General features: G+C 36.3%; 2 protein-coding genes across 2 annotated transcripts; both read left to right on the plus strand.

Moving 5' to 3' along the window:
- The first annotated feature begins 7,042 nt into the window (after positions 1 to 7,042).
- LOC140164412 (protein unc-93 homolog A-like) lies at positions 7,043 to 15,802 on the plus strand. Its single transcript, XM_072187692.1, has 3 exons — positions 7,043 to 8,512; positions 9,327 to 9,600; positions 11,668 to 15,802. The coding sequence occupies exons 1-3, from the start codon at positions 7,472 to 7,474 to the stop codon at positions 11,877 to 11,879; spliced, it is 1,527 nt and encodes a 508-aa protein (XP_072043793.1). The 5' UTR covers positions 7,043 to 7,471; the 3' UTR covers positions 11,880 to 15,802.
- Positions 15,803 to 16,990: 1,188 nt separating this feature from the next.
- On the plus strand, positions 16,991 to 21,012 carry LOC140164414 (protein unc-93 homolog A-like). The gene is made up of 3 exons (XM_072187694.1): positions 16,991 to 18,037; positions 18,697 to 18,970; positions 19,938 to 21,012. The coding sequence occupies exons 1-3, from the start codon at positions 17,021 to 17,023 to the stop codon at positions 20,141 to 20,143; spliced, it is 1,497 nt and encodes a 498-aa protein (XP_072043795.1). The 5' UTR covers positions 16,991 to 17,020; the 3' UTR covers positions 20,144 to 21,012.
- Positions 21,013 to 24,443: the final 3,431 nt, after the last annotated feature.

Raw genomic sequence — 24,443 nt, forward strand, 5'->3', positions numbered from 1 at the left:
CATTGAGGTTTTGAAATCCACTTGCCTGCACATTTGCCAGCGGTGGGTGAGGCGATGAGTAGCTTTTTTTTTTTTTTCAAAATGGCATAAAATCACAAAAATCAACATAACTAGGCCAGTGAAGCTCCTAGCAGCATAATTATGATGTCTACACCCATGTTTTTAGGGGCAAGGAATCCAATAGTATCACTTACATCAACGGGGGACCTAAATTTCCAAGATGGCTGCCAAAATTTCAAAATGGCCGACATTGAAAATTAAAATTATCTATATCTCAGTCCTTGAAGCTCCTGCAAGCATAATTTTGATGTCTATACCCATGTTTGCAGGATCAAGGAGTCCAATAAAATCACTAAAAACAGCCCAGGACACAAATTCCAAGATGGCTGCCACTGAATTTTAAAATGGCTGCCATTTAAATCAATTTTGTCTATATCTCAGTCGTTGAAGCTCTAAGGAGCATGTCTCTAATGCATTATGCCGTATTGTCGGAATCAAGGATTTCAGCCAATACATTTAGGTTTTGAAATCCGTTCGCCTTCACATTGGCCAGCGGTGGGTGAGGCGGGGAGGGCGCTTTTTCAAAATGGCATCAATAATGACACCATAAATAATCAACGACATGTCTATTACCTAAACACAAGAAGTATCAAAGCCTTAGTAGTTGTTGATCTTGGAGTTGGGACATCGACTGTTGAGTGCCCAAGTGGGTAAGTGCAATAGCTGTCCTGTGAACATTTGGCAATATATTATATATTGTACTCATATACACATGTCAGCTACACATGACAGCTATTGCACTTACCCACTTGGGCACTCAACAGTCTATGTCCCAACTCCAAGATCAACAACTAATCTAATCATATTCAGTAACTCTATTTGTAAAAGGATTAATTCTAGGAAAAAATGAAACCATAGCTAAGAGTAGATATTGAAAGATAATTTCAATATCTTTCATTAGACACCAAAATCGAGGCTGTTGTTAATAAATGGCATGCATAATACGAATTATACAGGAAAACGGGTCAAATTTGAGGTCATTGACCTCTGATGTCACGCTCCACCGCTCACGACACACAAGACATCACTTTTCAGATGTCCCATGGGATGTTCTATCCAACTATCATAACAAGACACCTGGTCATTTTTGTCAAAGAAATTCTTGCTATCTCTTGGACCAATATCATGCTGATCACTCACATCTGTAAGATTAGTATGTTTGAAAAGAGCGCTACTGTGTTCAATCTATGATTGTAGACATACACAGGTGATGGGTGCAACCTGCTTGTAGTGCAGGGCGATATAGTCAAAATTGATACAATTAGTTGTTTTATTTTATACCCACATCATAGCTTATGCACTAACTAATATTCATTGAAAATTTGGAGTGATTCTATCAAGTAGTTTTAAAGTTATAGCCAAAAGATTAAAATCAGATGTTAATTTTAGCGATTGCCTCAGACAATCCCGAAATATGTCGTTGAAACGCTTTAGGCATCTTGAATGAAATCAAAAGTGTATTTTTAATGTGGATAAAAATGTTCAATATTTGGAATTAGAAGAAAGCTGGGCCATCATTTAACACTTTTCCTTCCCCACCCCCCCCCCATCATTCAATGTTGTGACACTTTAGAGACACGCTGAACACATTTGCACGTTTCAACATTGCACGGGGGAGGGGGGGTACTTATTTTCCCCTAAAGACGCTTTAACGTTTCAAGACATATTTCGGGGATTGTAGTTTATTTGAAGTGCCAACTGGAACATTTTAGTGATCATGAAGTGCCAACATGTCAAGGGAGGACTCTGCGAGGTAGCGTGTGCATAGCGAACAAGTTGCAGTGGTGCTTTGAGGGTCCTGAAAGTGGTTTCAATGTTCTTTTGAATAAAAACAGCCTGTTTAAGCACATCATATAAAAATGTGACAATTTATACCCGAGTATTGCAAATTTTGATGTTATGTGCTGGTTTTGAAGGTGTAGACCACATTGCAACAGGAGTCACCACAACAACAGCACTGTGTGTTGGCGTCAAATTGCCATATCTTTTGATTGAAATTACCTAATTTTATAACAAAATTTTCTGTGAAGGATCAAATAAGACTGTATCAGAAGAATAGTGTTACCTTGTGTCCAAGATCACCAAACAAAATAGTACAGTGGGGTATTATTTCAACTCGCACTGTATGATTATAGGTTAATGAACGCGTATTACTTATTGGGAGAGAAATTAGACAAAATAATGCCGCAGCGTGCTGATGTTGATCGTCTAATGCACGAGCCCGAAGGGGAGTGCATTAGACGCATCAACATCAGCACAAGTGCATTATTTTGTCTAATTTCTCGAACAATAATACAAGTTTATTAATCTATTTCATACACGAGAAGAAAAAAACACGTGATTTTTACTTTTTTTATATAATAAATTATCACTAGAAAAGTGGAAAACGGAACCAAATCTAAATGCATCAACCCGCCCGAAAAATTTATCAATCCTACGCCACGCGAACGCGCGAGAAACACTGCGCGTAGTACGTGGAGTGCACAATATACACAATCAATGCATGTTTCGTACTTTTCTAACAGCTTTTCTGATTGGCTGCTTTGATATAAGAGTGTATGAATACCTATTTTGGCATTAAAATTATAAGAAGGTTTTATTTCAAACTCTAATGGTGACCCGCAGGTCAAATTGCTAGAATTGTACATTAAATACACCTAAACAGACACAATGCAATTTGCAGGCCAGCAGCTTAATCAGCACCAATATTGCAACATTGAAACAAACAACTATCCAATCCAACCCAACCACATCCCCCAGTAGGCAATGAGGATAAAGTGCCTTGCCCAAGGACACAACACGTTGGCACGGCGGGCTCGAACTCACAACCTATGTATCATGAGTCAGGCGCCTTATCCACTCGGCCACACGTGCTCCCACAAAATCAGATCAAAATCATTTTTAGATTCCTTCTCCCACATAGAGATCCATAGACAGTGGTATAGATGACATAGAGATCCATAGACAGTGGTATAGATGACAGAGATCCATAGACAGTGGTATAGATCACATAGAGATCCATAGACAGTGGTATAGATCACATAGAGATCCATAGACAGTGGTATAGATCACATAGAGATCCATAGACAGTGGTATAGATCACATAGAGATCCATAGACAGTGGTATAGATCACAGAGATCCATAGACAGTGGTATAGATCACATAGAGATCCATAGACAGTGGTATAGATCACATAGAGATCCATAGACAGTGGTATAGATCACATAGAGATCCATAGACAGTGGTATAGATCATATAGAGATCCATAGACAGTGGTATAGATCACATAGAGATCCATAGACAGTGGTATAGATCACATAGAGATCCATAGACAGTGGTATAGATCATATAGAGATCCATAGACAGTGGTATAAATCATATAGAGATCCATAGACAGTGGTATAGATGACATAGAGATCCATAGACAGTGGTATAGATCATATAGAGATCCATAGACAGTGGTATAAATCAGAGATCCATAGACAGTGGTATAGAGATCCATAGACAGTGGTATAGATCACATAGAGATCCATAGACAGTGGTATAGATCACATAGAGATCCATAGACAGTGGTATAGATCATATAGAGATCCATAGACAGTGGTATAGATCACATAGAGATCCATAGACAGTGGTATAGATCACATAGAGATCCATAGACAGTGGTATAGATCATATAGAGATCCATAGACAGTGGTATAAATCATATAGAGATCCATAGACAGTGGTATAGATGACATAGAGATCCATAGACAGTGGTATAGATCATATAGAGATCCATAGACAGTGGTATAGATCACATAGAGATCCATAGACAGTGGTATAGATCACATAGAGATCCATAGACAGTGGTATCAATCATATAGAGATCCATAGACAGTGGTATAGAGATCCATAGACAGTGGTATAAATCATATAGAGATCCATAGACAGTGGTATAGATCACATAGAGATCCATAGACAGTGGTATAGATGACATAGATATCCATAGACAGTGGTATAAATCACATAGAGATCCATAGACAGTAGTATAAATCATATAGAGATCCATAGACAGTGGTATAGATCACATAGAGATCCATAGACAGTGGTAGAGATCCATAGACAGTGGTATAGATGACATAGAGATCCATAGACAGTGGTATAGATGACATAGAGATCCATAGACAGTGGTATAGATCATATAGAGATCCATAGACAGTGGTATAGATCACATAGAGATCCATAGACAGTGGTATAGATCACATAGAGATCCATAGACAGTGGTATAAATCACATAGAGATCCATAGACAGTGGTATAAATCATATAGAGATCCATAGACAGTGGTATAGATCACATAGAGATCCATAGACAGTGGTATAGATCACATAGAGATCCATAGACAGTGGTATAGATCACATAGAGATCCATAGACAGTGGTATAGATCACATAGAGATCCATAGACAGTGGTATAGATGACATAGAGATCCATAGACAGTGGTATAAATCATATAGAGATCCATAGACAGTGGTATAGATCACATAGAGATCCATAGACAGTGGTATAGATCATATAGAGATCCATAGACAGTGGTATAGATCACATAGAGATCCATAGACAGTGGTATAGATGACATAGAGATCCATAGACTGGTATAGAGATCCATAGACAGTGGTATAAATCATATAGAGATCCATAGACAGTGGTATAGAGATCCATAGACAGTGGTATAAATCATAGAGATCCATAGACAGTGGTATAGATCACATAGAGATCCATAGACAGTGGTATAGATGACATAGAGATCCATAGACAGTGGTATAAATCACATAGAGATCCATAGACAGTGGTATAAATCATATAGAGATCCATAGACAGTGGTATAGATCACATAGAGATCCATAGACAGTGGTATAGATCACATAGAGATCCATAGACAGTGGTATAGATGACATAGAGATCCATAGACAGTGGTATAGATGACATAGAGATCCATAGACAGTGGTATAAATCACATAGAGATCCATAGACAGTGGTATAAATCATATAGAGATCCATAGACAGTGGTATAGAGATCCATAGACAGTGGTATAGATCACATAGAGATCCATAGACAGTGGTATAGATCACATAGAGATCCATAGGCAGTGGTATAGATCACATAGAGATCCATAGACAGTGGTATATATCACATAGAGATCCATAGACAGTGGTATAAATCACATAGAGATCCATAGACAGTGGTATAGATCATATAGAGATCCATAGACAGTGGTATAGATCACATAGAGATCCATAGACAGTGGTATAAATCACAAAGAGATCCATTGACAATGGTATAGATCACATAGAAATCCATAGACAGTGGTATAAATCACAAAGAGATCCATAGACAGTGGTACATTGACACGCAGTACGGGCCCCTTTAACCGTCCTTCTTTCTTTCTCCTTATTTCATTTTCGCTTTTGCTCAGGGCCCCTTGGGAACTTGGAAATCATCACACCACTGTATTATCACATTGATCAAGGTTTTTAAAAACGAAAGGCCGCACTTTAACCCGTTTGAGAGGTATATTGTTAACCCGATTGATTAAGGGATCGGATAGCAACGTTTACGTTTGCACAGTATTTTTTATGGGAAATGAGAGCACATGCATTCTGAATACGAGGAATGTCCTTGTGATATCCAATATATTTTGATTTTTTGATATTCGCGATATAATACAAATAAGGCAAATTTAAAAAAAATTATATTTTTGACATTTAACATCCTCGAAGTAAACTATATAAATCTAATGATATGTACTTAGTAGCTGGGAGGAAAAGCCGACCATCATTATTTTGACAAATTTGACCTTTCGTATTGAAGATATACATTTTCCCCCAAAAAGACCTTCATATACATGGGATATCAAAGTCCCTTCTAGTCCGTGCACTAGAGTCTACAGATACCAAATTCACATCTTCTAATCTCCAGAAGGTATCAAATTTTCTGATTCCATGTATCTTTTTTTATGGAATTTTTGATAAAAAAAAACCCAGAACAAAATGGTGACTTTTTGACTTTCAAAGAACATTTCTGGTACAAAATCCTTGTGACCCCCCCGGTTAACCGGGGTCGTTGCACGTCGCGTTTTTCGTTGCACGTCGCGTTGAATATTTGGCCACAGGTTCTTTTTCCCCTAATCATAATTTCATGAAACTCCCGTGGCCAAGTGGTTAAGGCACTGTCTCGTAAACCAGAGGTCCTGGGTTCAATTCCTGAGCGGGATTCCTTTTTCTGTAATAATTGCATCATTATAGTTTGCTTATTCCCGTCGAAAAAGCCACCGTATTTCATGTTAAGCCTATGTTCAGTCCTCTACAGTGAGGACCGTTTACGCCTGTCAAGCCCGAGCCATATTGGGATGACTTTAAGCACGAAGGAGGTAGGGTTGAGTAGGTTGAATTCCGAGTCTGCCTAATCATGAAGCTCCCGTGATCAAGTGGTTAAGGCGCTGGTCTCGTAAAGCAGAGGTCCTGGGTTAAATTCCCGGGCGGGATCACTTTTCTTATTTCCTCCTTTAATCATGGCTGATAAAATTGCATCATAGTTGCTTAGTCTCGTCGAAAAAAGCCACCGTTTTTCAATATAACATCGATTTTAGGCGCCTTTAATCCACCCAATTGGGCAGTCACAACACCAGTTTGGTGCGGAGGGGACCCAGTAATGGCCGAATGAATTCTGACCATCACCTGGCTCGTTGGATTCATCTATACGTGCATTTATAAAGCAATTAAGCCTTTTCATTATTTTGGTTTTCAGTTTCTTCGGAAAGTTTCAACTTTTTTACCGTAGGCCTACATGTACCATACTATAATTTATTGTGATTATTTAAAGTCAAAGTTCAAGCCGGAACTTATCCTGACCTGAAAAAAATCATAGGTATTAGAGCTATGCCTGAATGAACTTTGGTAGACAAAATTGTTGGGCGCATTATGTTCGCAAGCGTAAGCACAATTAAGTTCTTGAATGCATCAGTAGCTAAATAAGTGCATTCACCGTGAAAATAGTATCTAAAAAAACAACAAAAAACAGTTCGAAGGTCGTATTGCATGTCGTATCACCATATACCAGTACCAGATCATACTCAGTTCCGTATTTTGCAGGAAACACGTACTACATGTACAATATCTATATATTAATATGAATTCGCTGCACTATCATGTCTTGCTTACTTAGATTTTCAACACAGATTTTTCATAGATACTGTGAATGGGTACGGTTTGAAGGTCAAAGTACTGGATAGTCATGTGCCTAAACTGCCTATAGTTGCACTTTCAATGACTATCAGACCAGGGATATGAAACATGCTGGTAGTAAATATACAGAATATATTGTTGTAATTTGCATTCAGAACAATACGCTAAGCTTAAAACCTGCGTAAATGGACATGGCTGATTTGCAACCATCGGGCAATGGGATTGCAGAAGCTCCTGCAGACGACGACGGTAATGGAGCAACTGCAGCAGACGCCAAAGAATCTTCACCACTCATATTACCATCGTCAACGTCGAAGCCATCTGGTTATTCTACCAATTACACTTCGTCTACAACTGCTAATGCTAATGCTCCCAGCAGCAGGAACTCGTTCCGTCCTCTCAGTAAAAATAGACATTGGAAAAACTTATTTGGTCTTGCGACAGCTTTTATGTTCACCTTCACAGCTTATGGATCGCTACAGAATTTACAGAGTAGTTTGAATTATGACCATGGACTCGGGTTGGCGTCTCTTAGTGTCATTTATGGCTGTTTAACTGTGTCTTGTCTAATTGCACCAGTTATTATCAGATGTATAGGTACCAAATGGACAATAGCAGTATCACTGGCTTGTTATATGTTTTATACTGCGGCTAACTTCTATCCTGAGTTCTACACTCTGATTCCGACAGCTGCATTATTAGGTTTTGCTGCTGGTCCACTATGGGCAGCACAAGGAACCTACTTGACAACTTTAGCCATAAGTCTTGCTGATGTTGTAAATGATGTACCAGAAACAGTCATAAACCAATTCAACGGGATTTTCTTCTTGTTTTTCCAATCTAATCAAATATGGGGCAATTTATTATCTTCTGTTATATTCTCAGTGAATACAACGAGAGAACGATATCTCAATCAAACTGATCTTTGGAAATGTGGAGTAAATGGAACGGGAACAGAAGGAATGAATTACGACGATCCAGGCGATAAGAAAACAAATCTTCTGTTAACATTTTACCTCTTCTTTGGGTTATTAGGAGCAGCAATAGCTGCCGTATTCATGGACAGAATTCGTTCAAATTTTGTACGGCTACCAGAGACCAAGTACCTTGCCAACCATCTACTCGAGGTGGTTCGTCTGATGAAAACGCCTTATATCAGCTTGCTTATACCACTGATGATATACAGCGGATTTGAACAAGCATATATGGCGGGAGATTTTACCAAGGTATGCATAGACAATTAATATTTATAGAGGAATCAAATTGCAGTGTTGGTGGTAAACGTCCTTTTTAGTACTTTGAACCTCAATTCGAGTATACATGTGCTTACACAATTGTTTTGTATCAAAATGAGGTATATCATTAGCCTTTTCAAAATATGGCGGACACAATAGGATGGCGCTGCACGAAGTGGGTCAAGTCTTGTGAATTTGCCGGGTTTTACCCAGATTGAAGACTGTCCTCCTTTTGTGTACGACTTACTTGGAAAAGGCTAACTACGTTTCAAAGTTTCAATGGGTCAACAATTTATCAAAATGTTCTAGGTTCGAGGGTCATCGCTTGTGAAATAGCACCTCAAATGCCATGCGGGTACACAGGCCATATTGTTGCAAAGGCCTAAATGTATTATACAAAATGTTGGGTGAATTGAAAGGTAAAAAATATAGCACGATAATGTCCTGATAATCTAATGAGATTTATATGTACTTAAAGTGTATGTAGCTGGAAGGAAAAGCCGTCTATTATTTTAAAATTTCGACCTTTCGTATTGAAGATAAACATTTCCCCCCAAACACCTCATCAAGATCATCAAATCGAGTAACCATGTTTTTCGTTCAAGCCTAGACAGTGAAGGTGTATTTATATAGTTCAAGAACTGACCTAGATTATCGAATCTCGGTTAAAAAAATTTCATTTAGAAAATAAAGTTTGATAAAACCGGCCTTATCGAATTTGAGAAACCAGAAACATCGAATTTGAGAAACATACAACGTGGCTGTTTTTCTATAATACTTTCACAATGCTCTATGTTCATTTCAGTCTTTCGTAAGTTGTACAATCGGCATCCGGCGAGTCGGGTACGTCATGATCGTATACGGAGTGACGGACGCCATATCGTCTTTCGTAATCGGACGTGTGGAAGTCCACATCGGTCGAAAACTAATCTTCACTGCAGGTGGATTTGTTAACCTCCTCGTTATATTATGGATGCTGCTATGGAGAGCAAAGGAAGGCGTTAATCAAGGGTATCAACTATATCTGATGGCTGTTGGTTGGGGATTTGCTGATGCAGTTTGGCAGACACAAATTTCGTGTAAGTTCCGTATATCTCGCAGTAAGCTCCAAAAAGAGTAGGGTTTCCCCAGACTTTCACTAATACATCCCGGGTCTTTTAGGATATTCCAAATCTTTAAATCCACAAATTATAGTGCACTAATCCCGGGGTTATTAGTGGAAATGGAGGTACGGGGTGTGCGGCAGATTCGGGGTGCAATTTCAGCCATTTTGGTTTATTGATGGCCCCAAATTTCATACAAATTTGGCTTAAAAGGGCATTTCGTGATCCACAGCCTCATCCCCCCACTTTTCTCAAAAAAGTTGAGATTTTTATATCACCGGAATACTCTGGCTACATAATGTTTATGTACAAAATATTTCTTGCATTTGAATTTCGTTCTGGTGTACCAGAACGAAATTACAACGCATTGTCTATGGAGCAGTGTAATACACATAATCATGCATAACTCGCGAACGCAAAATCGGAATCAACTGAAATTTTGGGAATAGGTTTTTTCGTGGATATCTAATGAAAAATTACATACATAGAGGATGCTAGGATCACGAAATACTCCTTTAAGAAATGGTGTTTTTAGCGAAATTTGCGAAACTTTTCTAAAGTCGGTATAATTTCGGGCCCTCGGGACACTTTTTCGTTAAATTTGGTTTAAAGTCGGTTTGTCGGAGTTCCAACCAATTCAAAGTTGAGAACCCACCTCCACTAAGACATAGAGAAAGTGGACCGATTGTGAGATTTAACAGCTAGCTGTGCTTCGAGGTAAGATAAGCATACATGATGAATAGGTGTCTTAAGAATTCTCGTATAACTTCAGGACATAACTATGCAGTTATGCATAGTTATGCATGTAGACTGACCCTTGTCTACAGAATATCATTGTGGGCTGCAGTTGCCCAATGATATAGTTTTTGACCCTTATCTTTTAAAGAGAGTGTGGCTCTGAAAAGAGCCGTTGTATTAGGTGCACATTTAATACTAAATATTCAGTGGCTCTGAAAAGAGCCGTTCGAATGAACTTCCCCTTGTCTACTAAGTGTATCGTGCAATTTGTTTGGTTCAACTTGAGAATGGTCCATTTGGAAGATTGTTCTTAAAACAGCAACTTAGCATCAACAACATGAACAACAACAACAACAGTAAAAAACACACACATTCATCCCACACTCATAGAAATTGTTCGTTGGCATTACTCAGTAAGTTGATGTAAGTCGTTGCGTCAACATTCCGAGTAATGCCAACGCGTACAATTTTGAGTAACGCTGACTCGATATCATCATTATGTTGCTCGCACTCATTTGCACTTACTTTATTGAGTTGTTACAACTCAGAAAATAAAACTAGGTTAGCATAATTTTCTAGAGGTGTGCTATAGTATACAAAATTTTGAACTGATTACAAAAATAAATATTTGAATACTGCTAATTGTGCAGAAAATGATCCAATTACGTGAATTAAATAACAAAGTACTAAATTGGAATAACTCAAAACAATAAGTACCAGTAACTTAATATGAACGAGTTACATCAACTTACATGTTGAGTTACAATAACTCAACTAATTGGTTCTTTGAACCTTGTTTATTTTTCTAAGTTCCCTGAACTTGAATTCAGAAGTTGGCATTACTTAAAAGTTGACGCAACGACTTACATCAACTTTTTAAGTAATGCCAACAAAGTTGATTAGTTGACGGAACTTTTTGAGCTTTTTCAGCATTTTTAAGTTCGGATAACTAAAATGAATTTTGTTTTGGCAACTTTTACACTATTTTTGAGTTGTCCAAACTTACTCCTTTTGAATTGCGCCAACAAGGCGAACAAGTCATTTCTATGAGTGTATAGGAAAGCACAACCTTATTATTAATTTTTTCAATAATAACACGATTCTTTTTATGACATTGGAAATTGTAATATGATCATATGAATTATGAAAATATAATTACATGTACAGATTGGCCTACCTAACTACTAGTACTTTATTATCTAGATTAAAGTTCGATTTTATCAAACAAAGTAGATCGGAACAGGCACACTGATCATACTGATTAGAAAAATAATCCAAGTTCCTTGTTTTGTTTTCTTTCTACAGCTATTCTTGGAGTATTAATGCCGCAATCCCAGGAAGCGGCGTTCGCCAACTTTCGATTTTGGCAAGCCATTGGGTTTTTAGTATCGTTTGGTGTCAGCGTCTCGAATAGTGTACTAGTTCTTTATAAACTCTTTGCATTATTAGGATTGTTGGTAATATCAATGATACTCTACTACATCGTGGAATGTGTAATTCGGAGAGAAGGCATGTGAACTTCTCTATAAATATATAAATTTATATATGCCTATACGGCGATACCAGGCAATATCGTTACTATAAAAAAAGCAATTTATCTTCCAACATGTGCAACTAGTGATAATGTTATATTACATTGAAATGTTTCAATTACAAACGCATAGTAATGAGCTCAGTATGTTATATTTGCCTTCGTTTGAAAAATATGGGTCACAGCGATCAAAATTTGGGTGTTTTTTTCCAATTTCGACCAAAATCTGAGTTATGTTAAAGTAGGCTTATAAGGTCCTAATTCAGAGGAGGCTTAAAGGCATTCCTACAATGCACTATGATTGGGAAATTTGATCAATATAACCTAATTTTAAAGGCAAAGTCCCCATTACCACACACACAAAATAGTAATTTTAAATTGCAGCCAACTAGCTAATAGTCGAGACTTATTAAATTAAATTGGATTTTCTTAAAGAAAACATTCATATTGTCCCACTGCATTCATTTTATTCATAAGTCTCAATGTTTTGAATGTTAAATAAAAGGATGAAAACATCAGATATTTTGCACACAATCGATCACAATGCAAGGTATGGTCAACTGTGCCACATGTGTACAAAAGGCAGACATACCAAGGCCAGAAACCCCATTGGGTTATGGGAATGTCTTTAAACATCCTCTGGTCCTAATTCAAAATGTGAGGAAGCCGTTTCTAGTTTTGTCTTTAGAACCTAAATATGTAATTTTCATTGACGTGGAAATTTAAGGCAAGTTGTTATTGTGGACGAAATACAGATTTGACATTTAATATGGAATATTTTTCCGCAAAATTAGATGACTGGTCTGGTAGGGGTCTGCATAAAACGCACGGGCTAATATTAATTGAGGTATGCCGGGATATGGTGTAAAAGAATTGTTTGACAGAATATGTGCTTTCCATTAGTTTACTTTATGACAGTCATAATGTAGCGAATTTGCCTAAAATGACGGATTTAAGGAGACTGAATTTGATTTTCGTGGGGGTAAAATTTCTGAATTTGAGCAACATTATTCTCATATTATCAAATTTATTGAGGTTTGAGGCGATATTTACCGAACCTAAATACCAATAAGTGTTTGTCAGAACTGAAATGCATTTGTAATCTACCAGTTTTGAAATTGGGAGGAGCTTTAAAAAATATGGCTCTTAAAAGTGGTACGCACTCAGAAAGTTTAAATGGTCCCCTGGGGCCAAATGTTATAAACTTACTGTACACACAAAGAAACATTGTGAGTTCATTGGACAACCAGGAATCCGCGCAGTTGTTTTTGTACTGTATGTTTATAACATTTGACCCCAGTGGGGTCATTCGAACATTCTGAGTGCGTACCACTTTTAAGAGCCCTATTTTATAGCTCCTACCATGTTCCATAATGTTATATTGCAAGTGTATTTCAGTTGTGATTAATGCCAATTGATGACGAAGTTTAAGAAATATCACCTCAAACCCCCGCTACAAATTTGATAATAACAGAATAATGTTGCATAAAGTCCGAATTTGTGTCCCCCACAAAGCTCAAATTCAGCCCCCCTAAATCCACAATTTTAGGCAAATTCGCTACATTATGAGCACCATAATGTAAACTTATGGAAAGCCCATTTTCTATCAAATAATTATTTTACAGCATCTCCCAACACACCCCAATTAATATTTAGCCCGTGCGGTTAATGCAGGCTCCGTCCAGACCAGTCTTGGAATTTTGTTTAAAAATATTCCATATTAAATGTCAAGTCTGTATATTTGGCATGAAAAATCAAATTTGCCGCTTTTCTCAAAAACTGCTCATTTTTGCAGAAATCTGTCGTGCTGGTTGGATTCCTTGTGTCATATCCTTCCTGAAAAAATATATATCTCAATCGATTAAAATAGACAGTAATCCATGACTAATCCAAATTGAGATTACAAATTCAATCTAATGGATTTGAATTTATTAAAAATGCTAATCCAAATCAGATTAGCTCATTTTTAATCTATCTAAGCTTGGATTTGTATCTCATCGCAATCTCATAAATTAAAGTCTTGGGAATTTAGAGAGTAAGTACTTTTATGTTCTTTGACTGCTCAGTGCCAGAAGTGGGTACGCGCAATTGCTGCCATGTGAACATTTGGCAATTTACACATAGTATATTGTACTTATCTACTATACAGCACTTACACTTGTGTCAAAGTAGGATTGTTTTAACCCATATTTTAGTTATTATCTTTCTTTGGTGTCAAGTCTGAACCCGTTCCTACTACTACAGCCCTTCCCCTTCCCCACCAATCAATGCTGGATGTCTCTAAGGGTGCATGGCCAAATAAACAACTACCAACATTGATCGGGAGAATGGGGGACATATTTGCAGTACTCATGTTAAAGTGTTCGAACAATTATGACCGGGATTGTAGGCTACAATACAAAACAATGTCTAAAATGTCCCACTTAGAGTGATCCTGCGTACAAGGGCGAGTTGATCGTGGGGGGGGGCACACGTTTTGACATGATTACGAAGCAGGCCTTTCGTCGCGCTTGCAACGCAGGGTGGTGTCTGAAGGAGGATGTGCATCCCTCAGCCGTTTTACAAAATGTTTCTCAATATTTTACCAAATGGGCGCCAAATGAAGGCATTTTGTGGACATTTCTTGCACTATTATTGTGTAAAATGTTAGTTTTTGTTACCATGGTTACCAGTGTGTTATAAAATGCAAAAATAGTCACAAATTTATCAAGGGGTGTAGTACCATCTTAAGTCATTTCCCCCAAACAGAAGCACGGTACTTTTGCATGCCAGACCATAATTATTTTTATTAAACCTTAAAAAGTATTTCATCCTCGTGTATAATACATCTGTAGCAACGTTTTCGAAATCTTTGAACGACTCAGTTTTTTCTTAGTGAAAAACTTACTATTCCAGAAAATGTTATTCCGCAGCTACCCAGCAAACACAAAAACATTTTAAAACGTTTTAAACATGTTATATTTTGGGTTTTGGTTTGGATAAAAACGTTTTAATAACATTAAATGCCATGTTATATAAAGGTCATGGAAACGTTTTAAAACGTTTTGTATGGAAACACACTACAACAATATTTTAAAATGTTTTCAAAATGATATTGTAAAATAGTTTTTGCAAACATTTTTTCCAAATAAATTATTTTGTCAACACTTGAATAACATGTTAAAATATTTGCAGTGGGTTATCAACACATGTTTTTAAATGTTATGAAAACGTTTTGTACCCTTTATATGTCCTTTATATAACCCGACATTTAAACGTTTTCTGGCTACCTTTTCTAACCGTTTACGAATGATGTCGAAAACGTTTTGTGTTTGCTGGGTACCCATCCCAAACAGTTACTTTAAAAAACAGTTTCGTCAACAGTTTTAGACCAAAATTGTGGTATAAATATTCCGCGTGTTGCAAGCACAAAATGTAACCATGGATAACATCCATGATGATTTACCTTGGATATCCACGTTCAATACATTATAGTGCTATCAGGGGTAGATAGCAATACAAGCTGCAACAACATCAGGGGTAAAGAGTAACACACACTGTAGGATAAGGGGGAATCAAATAAAAATTAGACCATAAAAGGAGGGAGGTCAAAAAGTCCACCTTTTTAGGAGGATCTATAAAGTTTTGATGTCGGCGGTTCCAACTTTTACACCCCCACCATACTAAAGTATTTATGAATACTCCCTTAGGCACGGAAAAAGTGACCGCTTATGGGTTCGAATTTCAACCAGCCTAATCATGAAGTTCCCGTGGCCAAGTGGTTAAGGCGTAGGTCTCGTAAACCTGAGGTCCTGGATTCGATTCCCAGGCGGGATCACTTTTTCTACTTGTCTCCTTTATTATTTGCGACGGCGAACCTGATGAAAAATAATGTTTACTCCCTTAGGCTTTAATGAAAATTGAAATAACAAAAGAATACAAAGGGACGAAATTATATTACAAATCCCGATTCACTTATAGAAATATAATATAATTATTAATATTAGAGTGTCATTATTATTAGAGTGTTTAATGAATTCAAGCCAATTTCCAAATTAAGTTTAATGTAATAATTACGTGAATTGGTAGCCTACTCTTATTCCGAAAGGTATGTCACTGAGAAAATGTCAACACTTGGCCAAACCGTCAAAGATGTCCAAAGTTGAACAAAATAGTACAAACTTTGCACAAAGTTGGGTAAACTTAAGTTGCACAAACTCTGTGAGTTGCCCTACTCCCTATTCAGAAAAATACAGCACTAATTTTTGGGGATAAAAAAATATTATCCTGTTTTGCCAAATGAAACATAGCTAAATCCGAATCCTTTAGTTAGTCCTAACTGGCAATAAAGTAAAATTTTAATATTTAGCTAATTTTTGGAAATAAGGGCCAAAAACATGCTTTTTAGGGTGTTTTTCATATGCTGTGACAATCAAGCTCAAAGACTTGTACTAATACTAATTTCATTTAAATGCATTCTAGTTTTTGGAAAAGATATGTTTCATATTTATAACCCATTATTTAATTATAGTAACACAAAAAAGTGGGAATTAGGCAAAATTGCGGCATCTACTCAAGATTTTGAATGCTTAGACATGTTCCAAGTCTTTGATTTTTGTGACTCGATTTTGTGACTCTATTTCACTCTCAAAAGAGTGCTTTCTAACTCTTAAAAAGACTGAAACCCACTCTCAAAAGAGTGGAAATGGAATGACTCTCAAAAAAAAAAGTGGTAATTCACTCTTAATTGAGTGAAAACTAATCAATCTTTTTAAAGTGAATTAATATATTACTCTCTTGTCACTCGAATAGGAGCCAATATTACTTGATAAGAGTGAAAATCAGTTCACTCTTGAGAGGGAGTGAAAATTTCACTCTTTTACATTTAGAGAGTAACCTACCAATTGAAATATCGATGGAACGCGAACTCAAAAGCGAACTATAGGCAGTTATAGGCACATGACTATTCTGACTATTGACTATAAATCCATTCATATAAATATAGTATCTATGGAAAATGTAGCGAATTCATATTGATGCTGGATATTGTACATGTTGTACGTGTTTCGTTTGGCTCGTTGCACTTAATATGCACAATATATTCATGATATTGTAAGCTAAGCTTTTAAAAAGCTGCGTAAATGGAATATGGCTGATGCATCGGGCAATGGGATGGCAGAGGCTCCTGCAGACGACGACGGCAATGGAGCAACTGCAGCAGACGCCGAAGACTCTTCACCACTCATAACGTTGGAGTCGGAGCCATCTGGTTATTCTACCGATTACACTTCATCTACAACTGCTAATGCTCCCAGCAGTAGGAACTTGTTCCGTCCTCTCAGTAAAAACAGACATTGGAAAAACTTAGCTGGTCTTGCTACAGCTTTTATGGTCACCTTCACAGCTTATGGATCGCTACAGAACTTACAGAGTAGTTTGAATTATGACAATGGACTCGGGTTAGTGTCTCTTAGTGTCACTTACGGATGTCTAACTGTATCTTGTCTCATCGCTCCTGTTATTATCAGATCTTTAGGAACCAAATGGACTGTAGCATTATCACTGGTATGCTATATGTTTTATACTGCGGCTAACTTTTATCCCGAATTCTACACACTGATACCGACAGCTGCCTTATTAGGTTTTGCTGCTGGTCCGCTATGGGCAGCACAAGGAACCTACTTGACAACTCTAGCCATAAGTCTTGCTGATGTTGTAAATGATGTACCAGAAACAGTCATAAACCAATTCAACGGGATTTTCTTCATGTTTTTCCACTCTAGCCAAATATGGGGCAATTTATTATCTTCTGTTATATTCTCAGTGAATACAACGAGAGAACGATATCTCAATCAAACTGATCTTTGGAAATGTGGAGTAAATGGAACGGGAACAGAAGGAATGAATTACGACGATCCAGGCGATAAGAAAACATATCTTCTGTTAACATTTTATCTCTTCTTTGGGTTATTAGGAGCAGCAATAGCTGCCGTATTCATGGACAGAATTCGTGCTAATTTTGTACGTCTACCAGAGACCAAGTACCTTGCCAACCATCTACTCGAGGTGGTTCGTCTGATGAAAACACCTTATATCAGCTTACTTATACCACTGATGATATACAGCGGATTTGAACAAGCATATATGGCGGGTGATTTTACCAAGGTATGCATGGAAAATATTAGAATTAGTCTAATCATGCTGATAGAGGAATCAAATTGCAGTGTTTGTGGTAACGTTCTTTTAAGCCTTTAAACACCGAGTATATGCATGTGTTTAACAAATATCAGGCTTTATAAAAAAAAGTGAAATAGTAGTACCTTAAATATAATTAGTTGGTTCTTCTCTGAAGTTTGTCACCTCCTTCTTTTATTTGGAACATACAACTATTATCATGATTATAGTATATTGTTCTTAGAATATAGGTTCTTTAAATAGCAGTCCGAAAAGGGTCCTTGACAATAATTTGAAAGAATTGTTTAAAGATATACCTGTATTTAACGCATCTCGGAAAAGCCAAGGGGATTTTTTTCAAACCTGCATGGTTTCCCTGTCGAAAATCATGTTTAGGTCCATCTAAAACAAATCTAGTATATTGAAAAAACAAGATTTCAAGTCGAGTAATTAGGTTTTTCGTTAAAGCATACAATGAAGGCGTATGATATGGTTGAAGAAATCTGAATTATCGAATCTCGGCCGAAAAATGCTCATTTAGGAAAAAAAAGGTTTAATAAAACCGACCTTATCGAATTTTGAGAAACCAGAAACATAGAAACTAATCTGTCTTTCTGTAATAATTTCTCAATGCTCTATGTTCATTTCAGTCTTTTGTAAGTTGTACAATCGGCATCCGGCGAGTCGGGTACGTCATGATCGTGTACGGAGCGACGAACGCCATATCGTCTTTCATAATCGGACGTGTCGAAGTCCACATCGGTCGAAAACTAATCTTCACTGCAGGTGGATTTGTTAACCTCCTCGTTATATTATGGATGCTGTTATGGAGAGCAAAGGAAGGCGTTAATCAAGGGTATCAACTATATCTGATGGCTGTCGGTTGGGGATTTGCTGATGCAGTTTGGACGACGCAGATTTTGTGTAAGTTCCATTCCGTATAAAAATGATAACTCAGTAAGTTTCGAAAATAGTAGGGTTATGACCCTGACTTTCACAATACGTCTTTTCGGATATTCCTAATTTGTAAGTCCAGAAATAATGTGCACCAAGTCATAGAGAAAGTGATTCGATTGTGAGAGTAGGATTGTAAGGTAGGATACGAATGTAAATGATCATAAACTGCACTCTATTGGGAGTTTGGCATGTAGATTGCTTCTCTACAGACCTTGTCCACTGAGAGTATAACGTACAATGTGTTTGGTTCAATTTGAGAATGGTCAATTTTTCTTAAAACAGCGATCAAGCATGAAACAGCGACCAAGTATGCAACAACAACAACAACAACAGAAACCATTTAAAAAACATTCATCACATTCATATAGGAAAACAAATATGATAACACTATTATTTGTTATGACACCAGTGGACCATTTCGCTAAACTTTTAACCCTGCGTATAACTCAAGTAACCTTTCGTAAAGTTACGAATACCCAACACTAGACGTAACTTTACGAAGGGTCCCAATAGACCCTATCCAATAACCGGAACGGTATACAGATTGATTTTTTTTGCTAAATTCGATAGGGTCTATGCCCTAAGTTGAGAATGGACCGTCCCACTCGATTTGTGAAAAGGTCGCGAACCCTTTTGGTGGACACAAGTAACTGCCTAAAATGAGGCAAAATTGAAAAGAAATGGGGGGTTAAATTGAACTCAATTTGGAATTTGAAAAGCGTAAATCACGTTGTGTCTAAGACTGTGCTAACACTTTTCTTTGATGTCTTCGACCACATTTTTTAATTTTTTCAAATATCTAAAATATACAAGAATCTAAGCTAATTGAACAGAGAGTATTAGATTAAGCAATCACAAATACATCGGAACAGGAACACTGATCATACTGATAAGAAAAATAATCCAAGTTCCTTGTTTTGTTTTCTTTCTACAGCTATTCTTGGAGTGTTAATGCCGCAATCCCAGGAAGCGGCGTTCGCCAACTATCGATTTTGGCATGCCATCGGGTCTTTAGTATCATTTAGCGCCTCGAATAGTGTTCTAGTTCTTTATAAACTCTTTACATTATTAGGATTGTTGGTAATATCAATGATACTCTACTACATCGTGGAATGTGTAATTCGGAGAGAAGGCATGTGAACTTCTCTTTAATAATATATAGGCCTATACGACGGTACCAGGCAATATTGTTACTATAAAAAAAAGCAATTTATCTTCCAACATGTGTAATTATTGCATTGAAATATTTCAATTACAAACGCATAGTAATGAGCTCATTATGTTATATTTGCCTATACGGTGGTACCAAGGCAATATTGAAATTATATTAAAAAGAAGCAATTTACCTTTGCAATTAATGATATTGTTATATTGAAATGCATTGAAATGTTTCAATTACAAACGCGTAGTAATTAGCTCAGTATGTTTTCATCTTCAGTAGATAGCTAGAAACGTCTTGTCTATGCTTTCAATTTTTTCTCAAACTTTAAAAAGAATTATTCGTTTGAAAAATATGGGTCACAGCGATCAAAATTTATGAAAATATACATGATAGTAAAAAGTTGTGGAAAACATTTAAAAGAGAATTCCAAATAAGAAGAATATGCCAAATGTGCCTAACATTACAAGCCAAAATGGTAATACCCCTACAAGTAAGGACACTGCCGACTCATTTAATCAATTTTTCACCTCAGTAGGCGAAGAACTTATCAGACGATTTGACAATGTTGATATCACCTGCCCATGTAATGATGATAAAAGTAGTATATTTCGATGTAACCATAGTGAGAGTTTTAGATTCAATTCTGTATCCTATGATTTTGTATATAAACAAATATGTAATATGGATAATAATAAGTCACCGGGTTTAGATAAATTCAATGTAAAACTACTCTAATTGGCTGCACCTTATGTGTCTAAATCACTTGTTCATATATGTAATCTTTCTTTAAGTAGTTCCAAATTTCCTGATGAGTGGAAGAAAGCTAAAGTTACTCCAATTTTTTAATCTGGCGATAAGAATAATGTAAGCAATTATAGACCAATTTCAGTGTTACTAATTATTTCAAAGATTATTGAAAGAACTGTTCATAACCAATTATATGATTATCTTTGTAGTAAAAATATCCTTTCTGATTCACAATCTGGTTTTAGATCCAATCATTCCACAACAACAACTTTACTAGATGTACAAGATTATATTCTTAATAATATGGACAATGGTTTTGCAACAGGAGTTATATTTTTGGATCTAAAAAAGGCTTTTGATACGGTAAATCATGAAATTCTAATTAATAAACTTGATGATTATGGTATTAAGGGAAATGAACTTGATTGATTTAAATCATACCAAGGTAATAGGGCTCAAGCTGTGCATGTGAATTCGTTAATGTCAGATTTCAAAACTTATAATACTGGAATTCCTTAAGGCTCAATTTTGGGCCCTCTGCTATTTATAATATTTGTTAATTGTTTACCTAATGTTGTAACTTGTAAGACAGTAATGTATGCAGATGATACTTCTCTTATGTGTAAAGCGAAAAATGCAGATGACCTAAAAGTGCAACTAGAATCGAACCTAAAAGCTGTTGCTAACTGGTTTGAAGCTAATAAGCTCACATTAAATACTGATAAAACTTTATGATTTTTGGAACTAATCATACGCTTACTCATTACAATGACATAACTCTCACATTTGATGACAAAATTATTGAAAGAGTTGATGTTGGTATTAAGTTTGATAGTAATATGTCTTGGTCATCACACATTGACTATGTATCTGGAAATATTTCCAAGAGAATTGGTATTGTAAAACGTGCAAAGTATTACCTTCCTCATAAAACCTTAGTTATGCTCTCTAATGCACTTGTAATTCCACATTTTGATTATGCCAGCAGTGTTTGGTCTAATTGTTTCGCAACCAATCAATATCAGCTTCAAGTACTTCACAACAGATTAGCTAGAACAATTCTCTTTGCTGATATTAGAACACCAGTAGATGATATGTTAAATTCTTTAAATTGGATTAAATTTTGTGATAGATGGTCTAATCATGTGATTATTCTTACCTTTAAATGTATCAAAAATATGTGTCCTGAATATTTATGTAACCAGTTTGACTTTGTTCACAAAACAAGGAGTCATTCTTCAAACACATTGATTGTGCCTAAATACAATTCTAATAGTGGTAAACGTTCATTTATTGTAAGAGCTGCAAACTTGCATAAATTAAAGACAAGCATAATTGCTTCTGAATTATAATAATTTAATATTATTGTATGCTTTTTTAGATTTATTATATTGTACTTAAAATGTATTTATATTTTGTGTAATCTTGTTTTTTTCTTTCTTTGTATATATTCTGTAAATCATGTAAATATCATTTAACTTTATGCATGAGGGCTTGCTTGGAAAGCAGTGCTAGCCACTGAAGTAGTTTAAACCCCTCAATAAAGATTTCACAAATCAAATTTGATTTTTTTTTCCAATTTCGACCAAAATCTGAGTTATTTTAAGGTATAAAAGAGTCCTAATTCTCTGGTCCTAATTCAAAATATGAGGAAGCCGTTTCTAGTTTTTTTAGAACCTAAATATGTAATTTTCATCGACGTGGAAATTTAAGGCAAGTTGTTATTGTGGACGAAATATATTTGGCATGAAAAATCAAATTTGCCGCTTTTCTCAAAAACTGCTTATTTTTGCAGAAATCTGTCGTGCTAGTTGGATTCCTTGTGTCATATCTTTTCTGAAAATATATATATCTCAATCGATTAAAATAGACAGTAATCCATGACTAATCCAAATTGAGATTACAAATTCAATCTAATGGATTTGAATTTATTAAAAATGCTAATCCAAATCAGATTAGCTCATTTTTAATCTATCTAAGCTTGAATTTGTCTCTCATCGCAATCTCGTAAATTAAAGTCTTGGGAATTTAGAGAGTAAGTACTTTTATGTTCTTTGACTGCTCAGTGCCAGAAGTGGGTACGCGCAATTGCTGCCATGTGAACATTTGGCAATTTACACATAGTATATTGTACTTATCTATACATGGTAGCTATACAGCACTTGCCCACTTCTGGCACTGAGCAGTCGGCTTATCATCATTACTTTTAAAGATAGCCTACATTAATCCCGGCCATAAGTCGTTCGAACACTTGTGTCAAAGTAGGATTATTTTAACCCATATTTTAGTTATTATCTTTCTTTGGTGTCAAGTCTGAAGCCGTTCCTACTACTACAGCCCTCCCCCTTCCCCACCAATCAATGTTGGATGTCTCTAAGGGTGCATGGCCAAATAAACAAATACCAACATTGATCGGGAGGATGGGGGACATATTTGCAGTACTCATGTTAAAGTGTTCGAACAATTATGACCGGGATTGTAGGCTACAATACAAAACAATGTCTAAAATTTCCCACTTAGAGTGATCCTGCATGCGTACAAGGGCGAGTTGATCGTGGGAGGGGGGGGGGGGAGCACAAGTTTTGACAAGATTACGAAGCAGGCCTTTCGTCGCGCTTGCGACGCAGGGGGTGTCTGAAGGAGGATATGCGTCCCTCAGCCGTTTTACAAAATGTTTCTCAAAATTTTACAAAATGAGCGCCAAATGAAGGCATTTTGTGGACATTTCTTGCACTATTATTGTGTAAAATGTTAGTTTTTGTTACCATGGTTACCCGTGTGTTATAATTCTGAAAGAAAAATGCAAAAAATAGTCATAAATTTATCAAGGGGTGTAGTACCACCTTAAGTCATTTCCCCAAAACAGAAGCACGGTACTTTTTGCATGCCAGACCATAATTATTTTATTAAACCTTAAAAAGTATTTCATCCTCGTGTGTAATACATCTGTGGCAACGTTTTCGGAATCTTTGAACGACTCAGTTTTTTCTTAGTGAAAAACTTACTTTTCCAGAAAATGTTATTCCGCAGCTACCCAGCAAACACAAAAATATTTTAAAACGTTTTAAACATGTTATATTTTGGGTTTTGGTTTGGATAAAAACGTTTTAATAACATTCAATGTCATGTTATATAAAGGCCATGGAAACGTTTTAAAACGTTTTGTATGGAAACACACTACAACAATATTTTTAAATGTTTTCAAAATGTTATTGTAAAATATTTTTTGAAAACATTTTTTCCAAATAAATTATTTTGTCAACACTTGAATAACATGTTAAAATATTTGCAGTAGGTTTAATATCAACACATGTTTTTAAATGTTATGAAAACGTTTTGTACCCTTTATATGTCCCCGACATTTAAACGTTTTCTGGCTACCTTTGATGATGTCGAAAACGTTTTGTGTTTGCTGAGTACTGTAACAGGAAAACCGGGAGGGGATTATGAGAATATTAAGAGGGCGTTAGACCATGTTTACGGACGGGCCGGACCCGTGCTGGGGTCACAATGACATGTAAATGAACGGCC

This window comes from Amphiura filiformis, chromosome 11, assembly GCF_039555335.1.
Source record: "Amphiura filiformis chromosome 11, Afil_fr2py, whole genome shotgun sequence".
Taxonomy (NCBI): Eukaryota; Metazoa; Echinodermata; class Ophiuroidea; order Amphilepidida; family Amphiuridae; genus Amphiura; species Amphiura filiformis.